The sequence below is a fragment of the Anarhichas minor genome, unplaced genomic scaffold (assembly GCF_050575085.1).
Source record: "Anarhichas minor isolate MPS153535 unplaced genomic scaffold, ASM5057508v1 ptg000024l, whole genome shotgun sequence".
Lineage (NCBI taxonomy): Eukaryota > Metazoa > Chordata > Actinopteri > Perciformes > Anarhichadidae > Anarhichas > Anarhichas minor.
This window is the reverse complement of record NW_027466470.1, coordinates 13,232,939-13,246,520: the sequence shown is the minus strand read 5'-3', so window position 1 is coordinate 13,246,520 and position 13,582 is coordinate 13,232,939. Positions and strand designations below refer to the sequence as shown.

At 44.8% G+C, this 13,582-nt stretch overlaps 1 protein-coding gene across 1 annotated transcript in view; it reads left to right on the top strand.

Annotated features, from left to right (window-relative positions):
• The window catches only part of epha4b (eph receptor A4b), an 81,468-nt gene that overhangs the window by 59,967 nt on the left and 7,919 nt on the right, over window positions 1-13,582 (top strand). The window contains exons 11-15 of the mRNA XM_076098096.1: window positions 1,681-1,748; window positions 2,506-2,631; window positions 2,725-2,910; window positions 9,445-9,506; window positions 12,214-12,423. Coding sequence (XP_075954211.1) covers window positions 1,681-1,748; window positions 2,506-2,631; window positions 2,725-2,910; window positions 9,445-9,506; window positions 12,214-12,423 — 652 coding nt within the window. The remainder of the gene's footprint in view (window positions 1-1,680; window positions 1,749-2,505; window positions 2,632-2,724; window positions 2,911-9,444; window positions 9,507-12,213; window positions 12,424-13,582) is intronic.

Sequence of the window (13,582 nt, the reverse complement as noted above, 5' to 3'; positions counted from 1 at the left end):
GTGTGTGTGTGGTGGTTGGGGGGGAGGGGGGGCAGACGTAGGTCCCCACAGGATTATCACAGTTGGAGCAGAGGTGTGACCCATGTCCCCATTCACCATATCCCATATGCTCAAAACACATGCCCCAAAGCACTGTGTTTGTGTGTGTGAGCGTGTGTCAAGGGGGTAATGATGGTCCCTTGGTGTTTGACTGGCTTGAGCCCAGCTGATAACCAGGTGGGGCCCAGAGAACATTAAGCCCCCTCCTCTTAATCCTCCAATACCAGCAACCAGTCTCTACCCTTATGTGTGTGTGTGTGTGTGTGTGTATTCCCAAGAGAGCCTATTGATGTCTGGGTTATACCATGCATTCAGCTGTGTAAAATCAACAGAAGGATTATACACCAAATGACTGAGATTTGCTGAGCCCAGTGAGACCCCACATTTCCCAATTTCTGCCGCTGTGTCTCACGTTAATGCTTTACTGTTTCTATTCCACTCCGGTTTATATTTTTGTCTTCATCACCCCCTTTTCGTCATTAAATATTTGCCATTTCTTTCAGCCTCCCTCTCTCCTCTGTCCTCCTCCACTCTGCTGACGGTCACACGGTCACACGGTCTGTGCTGCAGTTACTCTTGGCTCTAAGCCCAAATCGATTAATCTTCATGATGGACAGACATACCGACCGGTTGCTGCTTTACCTGCACAACAGTTGAGGAGGATTGCGCAAGAAGGAAACAGAGGGGAGGAGAGGAGGCTGTAGTATTTGTGTTGTGTTTAGTACCTCGTTACATGAAACTGCTTTTACATTTGATGTTTTTTGTCCTAAAATGTTCGTGCTGAATTTAAAAGAGCCGTAAATCTCAGAGACAGCGTTATGGGGGATCAGGGTTGTTAGACATTATTCGAGGCGGAAGCTGAACAAAGTGGAAAGAAATACACTGACACAAACATATGACACATACACACACACACACACACACACACTAGCAGCATCCTCCACCCATTGAGGTCTGTAAAACAGAGTAAGGTAAACACTTCCTCACAGCTGGACGGCAGGATTGAATTGATCAATTTGTCAATACTGTGTCTTGATCGTTGAACTGACCCGCGCTGCAGGGTGTGTGTCTGTATGCACACGGGGGGTGGGAAAAGGGCATAGAGGTGTGTGTGTGTGTGTGTGTGTGTGTGTGTGTGAGAGACGCATGATAATATTGAAGGCAGTGGTAAACGGCCAGAGATAAAAGAGGAGCGTGCATTATGGATAGATCTGCCTCTCTATGACTGACTGACACACACACACACTCACTCACTCACACACACACACACACACTCACTCACACACACACACACACACACACACACACACTCATTCACTCAACCTCAGGCGGAATTGACAGGTAGACGCAGAGAAAAAGAGGAACAATTAGTTTCCTCCAAGCTAGTCTCAGAGGAGTGAACGTGTAAAGACAAAAAAGGAAATATCTAGTTCACCGCTATTTGCTGTGGAGTGCGGTTCCTAGAAATATTTTAGATTCACCACCTGTGTGGAATTGCACATACACACTCAAGGGTATGTGATCTTCCATAGACGTGCAATAAAGCTATATTGGTATCCGTGTGGTGAAAACAATCTGTGCCGTGTATCTAGGTCTACAGAACATACAGGATCATAATCCAGCTGTGCATTTCTCTTTCAGACACTGTGGCTACATCAAAGCCAAGCAAGACCCCGATGAGGAGAAGATGCAGTTCCAACATGGCCGAGGTAAAGACACAGACACACACAGAAATGTTCGGATGTGTATTGCTATTATAACTGTGCATGTTTCTTATCATGTGCTGTACCAAAATCCACCACTGCAATAAATAACATTACGACATGATGCACACAAATGCATATTGTTTTTGTTTTGTCGAACTCAACGATTTATCTTGAAATGTTTGTGATTATGCAAGCAAGCTTCACACCATCCTGCAATGGATCAAATCACCTGTATTTATAGTTTACACAGGTGAAGACTCCAGGAGGAAAAGCACTCACACTGGTTATTCACATACAATAGCCGTGCTGTGTTTGCAGACCTTCTAATGTGTTGTTGAAAAACAGTCAGAGCTACAGTTAATACAGTTAGTGCATATGTACGTCTCCAACTCTGCAGCGTTCTCGGCTAAATAAACCACAATCGTTTCACACTCTTACATAAATGTTTGCTGGCAAAGTGTAGCTCCTTATGGGTTCCTGTTAAAAGTTATGAGTCATTTTAACACCATTGCTAACAAAGTAGTTATGTGTTTAATTATGTAATCATTTGCGATGTCACTCAAACAGAACGCCCACGCTCGAGCTCCCATTGTAACATGCATTCACGCTGCTGAAGTGTCCCAGTAGAAATCAGTGTGGGTTCCTGGAGAAAAACCATCTCCCAGAGGGATCAATACACTATTGCTATACATACACCGAGCTAATTCTGGTTATATCAGCACATATAACTTTCATTTCTCCCCTTTTCCTCCTCATGCAGTCAAGCTGCCAGGCAGCAGGATCTACATCCATCCTCACACCTACGAAGACCCCAACCAGGCTGTCAGGGACTTTGCCAAAGAGATCGATGCTTCCAATATTCGCATAGAGCGAGTCATTGGAGCTGGTGAGTTGGCAGCAAAACAGCAGTCGACTATTGATGTAACTAAAAAGAGTAACGTTTTTAACCTGAATTCAAATTACTATTGCCTTTTCGTAGGAGAGTTCGGGGAGGTTTGCAGTGGTCGGCTGCGTGTTCAGGGAAAGAGGGAGATCTACGTGGCCATCAAGAGTCTGAAGGCGGGATACTCTGACAAACAGAGGAGGGACTTCCTGTCTGAGGCCTCCATCATGGGCCAGTTTGACCATCCGAACATCATCAGGCTGGAGGGTGTGGTGACAAGATGTGAGTGACGCGTTTGGTTTAGTAACCACACACTCCCCTTTTCCTTTCTCTGTAGGGAGTGAGTGTGTCTCTCACGTCGCTGGTGGCGATGTAAATAGGAGCTAACCCTGAACCAGATGAAAAAAAACTCCATTACCATGGCAATGCTTTGATGAAACATGGCGGTGTGCATGTGAACGGCAGCTGTTTGCCTCTCATGCAGCCACTTGTTTAATTCCCATGATTGTGTTGGGCAATTAGGGCAAGTTTGTCCGTGTGCGCGAAATAGACACAGGCCTGGTTCAGCAAGATAGCCGATTTGTTTTCGCCGGGCCTCGCTCTCAATCCCACTCTCTGTCCATCTATCTCTCTCTCGTCTCATACCTCTCAGCCAGTGTCCCTCTAATCTTGTCATTCAAGCGCTCCCCACTTTTCTCCCGTCTCTATTTGTCTCCCTCTCTCAAACCCAGAATACGTCAATGCAAAGCAGGCTAAATTTGATAACACATTTTTTTTTCTGTCCGGTTTTGGACCTACAACCACACTGAAGGCACAACTCCCTCCGTAGTTTAGGCCGATGGTGTGCGTTGATGCAATCCCCTGGAGCTCTTTACTTGACAGAATCGTTTCAACCGCCAGAAAGCATGGCGGAAAGCCTGGTCCTTGCTGCACCTGGGTATCCCCGCCTTCATGACCAAACTGCTATCGCGACCAAAATGCAAAGCTTGGTTTGTGTGGCATTGGTTCTCATAATTTGTGAAATGGTCCAGCAATTATGCGTTAATGAACTGCAAAGCCAACCGCTAATGTTATATTTTTATATTATAATCTCCAGGCTGGTCAGTGGCTGTGTGGCAGTAAATTCAAGAAGACAACTCTGTTAGCTCGAACCCATTCTGTGATCTCTTACCTTAAATGTCGAAATAGGTGATCACCAACACAGGCATCGTAAATTCGATCCGTATTTGTGTTGATTTCGCAGTGCAGAAGTGCCCGACTAACCGTTCAAATCTGTATTTTCGGCTCGTTCAGATGGCAGAAAACAGAAAAATATGTCAGCAACTAAAGTGGGAGTTTGTCTGCGATAAAACACAGTATTCATACAATGTCACGCAGATGTTTCTTAGAGATGAACAGACAACCAAAAGGAAGATGGAGATAGTCAAATACACCTCCGCTTTCCCCCTCTCTCACCCTCTGTCTCACACACACACACACACAAAGATCTTGAGTCCATCACACACACCGGTGCTCAGTGGCACTTAGGCCAACAATAAAAGAGCATATCCATATGCATAGGCTTCTATCATGAATATTAATAATCCATAAAGTTAATTGGATGTGGGTTTTAGGCTCATGAATATTCAGCAGCATGCATATTAAGAAAGAGAACGCGCTGCATTTCCTATTCTGTCTCTCTGTGGTAACTGTGACCTTTACACCTTTGCATAGTTGATTGAGGCCGTTTGTAAGAGTAGCAACAAATTAAATCAATTGTGGGTTTTTTTGTATTATTCTGACAGGAATACATGTAATTATGGCACTTTGTTTTCAATGGCACAAGCCATTCCGATTAAAAATACCAGAATAAATTCAAGGCTTACTCCAAATCCTTAAAATGTTCTGCTGACTGTGGAATGATTGGCTTTGCTGTGCTCCATGAATATAACAACATGTTTGTGCTCCTTCCTTTTTTTTTTTTGCTGTGTGTGAATGTAACGAGCGTCTGTCTACTTTTACATGCCTTTCTTTGTGTCTCTCATCTCACTTGTCTTCACGGCACATTGAGAAGCTGATAGAGCTCCTCAGGAACAAATCTCACCAGCGGAGCAGTAATTTCACAGGTCACAGCCCAGGGTGCATATGTGAGAGTGAGGGGGTGAGAGTTGAGATGGGTCAATAATTCCTTCAGGCCTTTTTTTCTTCAGTACCAGCTGGTCCCTTCACACCGCCCTCAGTCTAATCAGGCAGGCTGACCCTGACTGCTCTGGGCTCAGGTGTGTTGGATTGGTTTGTGTAGGTGTAAGCAGTAGTAGAATCAGCAGTTATAGGAGTACTATTAGTTGGAGTAGTGCCGAAAGTAGCTGTTGTCACTGTTCTGCTGTAGCAGAAGTAGCTGTGGTACTGCAGTATAAAGCAGCAACAACAGTTTTAAACATATTAATACCAGTCGAAATGATACTGTAAAAAGCAGAAGTTCTGGTGTGAGGATATCAGACAAGAAAAGAGTTTAATGGCCTAAGAATAACATGTGCTAAGACTTGACTGGATGACAATATCACACTCGTATCCGTCTGCTAAATATGAAGCCGGAGCCTGGAGACTGTTAGCTTAGCTTATCATAAAGACTGTAAACAGTGGGGGGAAAGCTAACCTTGCTGTGTCCCAGGATACAGTGTGTGCGCATTAAACAAACAAAGTGTGACGTGCAGAGGTGCTGGTAGGGAAATTCTTTTTTGAGCCTCTGAATAGAACCAGGGTACCGGTATGCCTCGGATTCCAGTCTTTATGATAGGCTAAGATAACCAGCTGCTGGCTGTAGCTTCATATTTAACGGACAGACAGGAGATCATCATCATCTGACTCACGGCAAGGAAGCAAAAAAGCGCCTTCTTCAAATAGCAAGAAGGAGCACTTTAGAATGATTGATAATGTTAATAATAGTCTTACAAGTAACAGCATAATATAAGTACTACTAGTGCTATGGTAATACATGATATTAGTAGTAATGATGGAGGGTAGCGAATGTAGCAATGATGGTTATCGTGGTATTTATTTGAATTTTGCATTGGGTATGTGCTTATTTTGACTGTCTGCTTCTGTGTGTGTGTGTGTGTGTGTGTGTGTGTGTGTGTGTGTGTGTGTTATTTCCTCTTAAAACCTCATAAGCCCTCTGCCTCCTCCATGTGCCACTCTAATAACCTACTTTGCTGTCTGTCACCTGATTGTTGCTATTGTCATGCTAATTAGAGCACCACATGCGGAAAAGGAAAAAAAGATCTTTCTTTTCTCTGTCTGTCTACACATCAGGAAAGTGCAGCATTCTGCCCCCCCCCCCCCCCCCCCCGTCTCCTTATCTTCCCCTCATCTCCCCGTCCCTCATTTTATCCATCCACCCTTTATGTGTTTTACAATCGCTGCAACAATCGGCTCATTTGGAAAACCCTCAATTACCGAGCTCCATCTCATCTGCCCACATTGCCTGCCTGCCTGCCTGCCCCCCCCCGCACACACACACACACACACAAACTGAAAAGGTGCTATCAAAACCGCCCGTCTTTTCCATCCGTCTTCTGTTTGAAGAAACTAGTGATTAGTTTAACTGTGTGTCTTTGTGCGATGAATAATAAGTGTTTCAATCTTTCCTGTCAGAGCGCTTTGAAGTTATTCACGTTTTGAATACGTATGCAGATCTGGAGATTGGACTGTGGGGACAAATGACGAAGAGCAGAAAAAAGAGGGGAGCGTAGAGAAAGGGAGACAACGGGTGCGGGACGGAGGGAAGAAGTGAGGGGACGGACGAGATAGGACACAAGAGCGAGGAAATGAGAGAAGATGGGGCTTGAAAACAAATGGGGGCAACGGAGGGGAAGATGTTGGGAAGAGATATGAGGGGTAAGAAAAGGTCCGGATAGACGAGAGGAGAGATGGCGAGCAGACAAACGTGAGGAAATGAGAGGAGAGGAGAAAGCGAAGAGGGGGCGAGAGAGGTGAAGAGAGGGGTGGAGATAAGGTTATTGAGTTTCTGTCTGACTGTTTCTCCGCACCCTCACGTGGCGCTCCCCAGAACAGAGATCTGCCCTGTGTTAAAAGCATCGTATCACTTAGTTCAGAGCCTTAACATTAATCAATACAGCAGTTATTTCATTTTCTCGTTTGTACCTTGGGCCGTCTCATTCAATAATGCGGTAATGCGGCCCGCTAGCGCAAACACAGATAGCCACTCGTAATTTAATTGTCCAGATGTATAGGGACTGTATCACTTTCGCTTACACTCACACCAACACACAGAAACAGCCGCTCATAATGTAATTTACCAGATGTATAGACTCCATCACTTTGATACACACACACACACACACAAATTAACAGACACACACACGTGAGGCCTAAATAATCCTAGCTCCATCCTGAGGAAAGCAGAGACCACACGTTCTTCTCTCACTTAATGAAGAGCTGTAAAAAGAAGAGCAACTCCCCACTGATTGTTCCATAACACACTCCACCTGGCAGAGCATCGATACCCACTCTGCGCACACACACACACACACCCACGCACACACTGGGAGGTGTTTTTTAGCTCCACAAACGGCTGCGTTATTTCTAAAGGTGATGAAAGGCTATACATTGGAATGAATATGAATGTGATTAGTTAATTATGCGCTTTCAGGAGGAAATTGCAGAACGCTCAAAAATGTTTGGCAGTGAGGTGCGCCGCGCAGAGTTGAAGAGGCTCCGTGCTGCCAGTGTGTGTGTGTGTGTGTGTGTGTGTGTGTGTGTGTGTGTGTGTGTGTGTGTTTGAAATGTGGATGGCATGTGATGAAGTCGCTACAAGAACTGAAAGAGAATCATTGTGTCGTCGAGTGTGCGCGTGTGTTTGTGCTGGCACTTAACAAAAAGAGACGGAACGAGCTAATATACAGCTCAAGTGCGTGTGGTCGGTTTTATTGGTAACCTCTGTTATCTTTCAGAGCTGCAGGGATAATTCTGTATGGCAGGTGTCCAGATGATGGCTAGTGATAGCAGTGTCTGTGTGTCTGTGTGAACGTGCCAGGCTCACATGGACCTCTAAGCCGACACAACGGGATGAATGCGTTTCATTGGGCTTCTCTCTTGACCGCATGTAACACTGTGTGCCTGAAGGTAATATTCTCCCTCAATGGTAAAATACATACACACACCCACACACACACACCTCCCTTGGTGGACAGAAAGCTGTGAAGAGTCAGACCTCCTTTCAGTCGGGATCAATCCCATCAACGGTTCTATCTGTAGCTGTGACAAACACACACACACAAAAGCACACATATGTTCTCCACCTCTGATCAGAGCTGAAATCAGATGGTCATCCCCACCGATCCACTTGCCATGCCCTGAAACCAGCTCTGTGTCTCTCTCTCTCACACACACACACACACACACACACACACACACACAGAGTGACACACAAACACAGGCCTCGTGTGGAGATAAATGTGACCAGCAGTCCTCACCCGAAGCAGAAGAAAATCCAATTCTATTTCACTTTTATCCCCGAGACTAATGTTACTGTCAGAGAAGACACCACCACCAGAGACCAGGCGACTCTGTTTGTGTGTGAGTCCCAGTGTGTGTGCGTGTGTGTCTGTGTGTGTGTGTGTGTGTGTGTGTGTTTGCTGCAGTGAGATAGTGAATTCATTTAAGGTGATGTATTGCTGTCTTTACCTACAATCTCACTGTAGGCCTCGGTGGTGTTGTTCCTGCCTTTCCATGACAAGCGTTTGACCCCTCCTCCTTTCCTCTCCCTCTTTCCCTTCCTTCTCCTTTCCTCCTTCTCTTCTTTCTTTGCCTTCCCTCTTATACTTCTCTTCTCACGTGCCCTTTCCCCCTACCATCCGTCTTTCTTTTCCCTCTTTTCCCTTTTAACCCTTTGCTTCTTTTGTCCAATTTCCATTACACTCTTTAATCCTTGATTTGTTTAACAGTAATTTCCTTTCTATTCAATTTTTTTCTTTCAATTCATTTCCCAATTCAAATTCTTAATTCAATGGAGCGTTATTGGCGTGGCATTTTGATTAAAAGAAGGGAACATTTAATTTCCTATTGACTGTGTTCTTTAAGAAAACAGTCCATAAGAAGATTCTGTCTCGTGCAGTCTCATCTCCACACCAGGTTTTTTTAGTATCTGATTGGGGAAATGTGACCTATTCATCACAACTGACATAGGCTGTGTGTTTACGAGCCATGCACACACCCACACACCATTTGTACTGCACATTGCATGTTTGTTTGTGATTGGCAAAGCTCGGCTGTTGGGGGGGGGGGGGGTGGTAACTGGGGAGAACCCTGTAAAACGTGGACAACCGCTGTTTTTGGTGAGCGGGTGTGTGCCTGTGTACATGTGATTGCAGGTACTTTGTTCATCATTTGTAAGCCCCACCAGATGCCATGCAGGGGACCATAGTGCGCGGGGCCTGTCAGTCAACCGCCCCTTCATCACACGAACACACACTCGTGCAGGTGCATGTAGCGATCCAACCACAACCCCCTTCCCCTTGAGGCTGATTAGTATTCACGAGATCTCAGGAGGCCCCTAATACACACACACACATATTCTGGAGGATTGGTCCATTCTAATTATCTCCTGGCGTTTATGGAGAGGGCTGATTAGAAGCTGTCAGTGTGACTGATGACGACATGCCATGTTATCCCCTGGAGAGAGACAGAGAGACAGAGAGGGAGGCTGGTCACAGCTGTGGACTGAACTACTTCTCTGTCCTCGTCTCTTTACAGTTGGTGTCTTTCTTCCTTGTAATTCTGCTCCAATAACGGCTGCCTTATTATGTGCCTCCGTAGGTAAACCAGTGATGATCATAACGGAGTTCATGGAAAACGGATCTCTGGACACTTTTCTCAAGGTGAGTCGCGGCTCAGCTGGAAGGAACACGACACACACATTTCCTCCAAGGCCAGGGCCACGTGTCTTTACAAAGGCCCTGTGGAAAATGAATGAAAATTGTAGCGTTCATACCCCCAAATTGCCATCCTGGAGGGCACATTCTTCTAAGAATAGATTAAAAAAAAAATACCTGACTGAAGTTGTCTTTCATCTCAAGCTGGAGAATTCTGTATATAAAACATTTCACACTAAGGACTTAAGTTAACAAGTCTCCATTAAAATTAACACTATTTCAGCTCATTAGAGTTTTTAAACTTGAGCCACATTGTTATATGCAGTCACCACATTAGGAATGTAATGGATGCAGTTTTACACAATCTAAGAAATAAGAACATAGCTGTTGCAGTTTTTTTGCAGCTATAACGACACATCAGACAATTTCAAAGTAAAATAAATGCAACACGTCTCCACTATATGGTACAGTGTACGTAGAAGAGTAAACGGCATCTGTATTTAGACATGGTGAGAGTATTTTATGGGGTGAAATGTTGAGTTTAAGTGACACAAACAGTAAAAACAATGAAAATCATTATTGTCTAAGCTGCAGGAAATAACCTCCAAAATACCAAAGAGATTTAAAACAAAACGGCTTGATCATGAATGAACAGAGAAGTACAATAAGTAGAAATATAACTAGAGACTAGAGACTAGTTTGTAGAGTATAAATCCCTGCCAGAACATTACAAAATTAAGTCTGGAAAAGCAGATTTTACTCAAGGTTATTGCTGAACCCCTTATTAGTGAAGAGATTTAAAAATCAAAGGGCGTCTGTGGAGGTATTGCTTTGTTATTGAAATCGACATCATGACAAGAGTTAGAGGAGCCTGTCACTCAATACATTCATTACATGAATTGATGTTTTTAACGAATTTGTCCTAAAGCCTATCCCCCAAAACACATCACAAACCTGCAGACGGACTAACTCAAGAAATCTAAATGTATTTCTTCAAAACTGATTTTGAAGTATTTCTCATAATGTCAATTATATCCACAAAAGTATGGATCTTTATGACATTGCAGATGCGTAAGACAAGCATATAATGTCGTAAATGTTGATAAATGAGTGATTCATGACTCCTGCTCATGGAGCAAACGTAGCAGTATTGATTTAGCTGAGGAGCTTTGAATTAAGGTTTTGCATACACCCAGATGAATAGCTTGTTGCAGCCCCGATGTGCCTCACATTGAAAGTCCCCCTGATTCATATTCAGAGTTGCTTGTCAGCCAGTAAAATCACTGCAGTGCTCCAAAGCCATTAAGTCTGTGATGATGGGCCCATCGCTAAATAGACACCAATCCCATCAGCAACACTGAAGCAAAATGAAATGAAATCTGACAGATAAAAAATGGCCTGAAACACACACACGCGCACGCGCGCACGTACACACGCAGCACATGCATGTTGTGTGTTGCAGTATGTATTGTAATGAGGGTCATAAAGAGTGCTCGCAGTGGCTCAATATAATTATGGAATTTTATGGGTTTTACAGCTCATCCGTGCTCCTGGCATCCATATGTGTCTTTAATTACGATGACCATTTATTAAGCAGTCGTCCCTCGGAAACAACAAAACCACTGTTCTGTCCGCGAAGCTCCCCCTCTTTTAGTCTCCTTGTTTCTACCTCCAGTAGCCTTTCTACGCTCTTCCTCAGTATGTGTTTCCTTTTAGTTTTGTGGTAAACTTAAATATTATGTTAGAATCTGCCCAAAAAGTCTCGTTTTCCATCATCACCTTTCTCATCCGTCTCCTCGTCTAACCTGTCTGCCCTGCATTTGTCTCCCCGGCTCTCTCCCCACCCTGCCCACCCTTCCTGGCAATGCAATGTGGTGGGCAGATTGATAGAGGAAGTCTGTAGGTTTGTTAGACAGTCCAATCAATCAGCATCTCACAAAACCACCGGCTAATTAACTTACTCCACAGCTGCCGAGGGAGTGAGAGAGAAAGAACGATAGATGAAGGGGGAGGGGGGTGCACAGATGTAGAAAGATGAGGGGAGATAGATAGATGGAGACTGAGTCAAAGTAATACAGAGTTCTCTCTCTCTCTCTATCTCTCTCTCTCTCTGGGACAGTGACTGAGGACAGACAGAGATGGATGGAGAGAACAAAGACACAGAGGGAAGGAGAGATGATATAAAGGAGAGAGGGTGACTGATAACATGGATGGCTTTTTAACGGGGGCCGTTGGCCCGGGGCAGAAATAATTGGCAGAGGAAGGTGAGCTGGACCGTCATCGATCAACAGGCTCTGCTCTCTGCCAAAGACAGCTCAAATATGAAATCCAGCGAGCTCTGCTTGCATGCACTGTTAGTGTTAGAGAGGAAAGTTTTGACTTCTCTATCAGATCCAATCTTCTGCAAGCAGGATTTTCTTGGTGATTCTCCATTGATCGCTGGGTGGATAACTTCATCTTTTGCTTGCCACCTCCCAGAGAGAGGTCAAAGCGGAGGGTTAGCAAGAGCTGGATGGGCTTCAGCGTCTAGCCCAGAGACAAAAGCACGGATTGCTGCCATTACGGGCGCTTGAATCCTGGCTTGAGCCTTCACTTCCTGCTGGGGTTGTTGTAGGACTTGATCCTAATCACTATGCCCCCCTGATGTGGCTGAACGTCAGCATTTACACTGTGCTGTGTGTTAATTCATCTTTCTCCTTGTCTCTACCTACAGAAACACGACGGCCAGTTCACGGTGATCCAGCTGGTCGGCATGCTGCGCGGCATCGCCTCAGGCATGAAGTACCTGTCAGACATGAGCTACGTTCACCGAGACCTGGCAGCTCGAAACATCCTGGTCAACAGCAACCTGGTGTGTAAGGTGTCTGACTTTGGCCTGAGTCGAGTTCTGGAGGACGACCCGGAGGCTGCCTACACTACAAGGGTAAGACGCTCTCAGCTGTCATGAACAAATGTTACCTCCAATTACAGTTCACCCATTGACCCATACATTATTAGAGTCCAAAACCAAAACCTTGTAATCATTATTTTAAAAAAGAAAGCTGATCTGAAAAAGTCCTGAGGATAATCAGACCTGATCCAAAATGTGGTCGACCTAAACAGACCCAAAGAAGAAGAGCAATAAATGTCATTTTTATGGGACTTGACAGTCCACACCCTCCTCACACACACCATGTGATCAGAGCGGATAGCAACTCCACTTGTATCCACTTGGTATTATTACCATTCACACATATGAACACAAGCACTAGAGGCACAGCTGGCTGCTATTAAATGTGAATGGAAACCTCTGAATGATATTCTGGCTCTGGCGCTGCATTCAAGACTCCAAAACTTGGCCAAAAGGTGTGACGTGGAGCAGTTGAGAAAGTTTATGGAAATGATCTCCGGCATGGGGGAGCGACAACCCGGAGCAAACCAATCATGCTTGTTTTGATTCCCACAGGAAATAGAACAAGCACTTCAAACTAAATTTAGGGAAAGCTGATCACCGCGTTAAACGGCTTCCCAATTTGATATAACTTTAACAAGCCAATTGAAAATGATGCATGAAAACACATCGCTCAGGAAATGAACCACTTTGTTTTCCATGATGGAAATGGGAGAAAACAACCATCCAATCAGAGCTGGATATGTAAATCAGGCTATACACGACGAGGAAGCTCATGAGTGGCAAGAGGGAGCCTGCTGTCAACAGACCCGACACCCACGGCTATAGAGCGGGACACTGACCTGATACGAATGCTTATAATTTGGACGACTCTAGCCGAATGTCTGGTCTCAGTTGCTACAGTAGGAACTGAGTGGACGTGTGATGACTTCTTCTCTACATGTATAAAATGTACTGACTGGACTGACTGGACAAAGCCGTAAGGCTGTAAGGGCCCTATCTTACACCCAGCGCAAAGCACAACGCAACGGTCATTGCGAGTTTCAGACTGGTGCAGTTTTAACGCCCACATTGTATAAGATGCAAATGTACTCGCGCCCATCTGTGTGTCCACAGGTGGTTGGTCTTGATATGAGGTCTGGACAGGCGCGTTGTTGGCGCAATGCTTTCTTGAGGAAGGAGAAAGCAATTG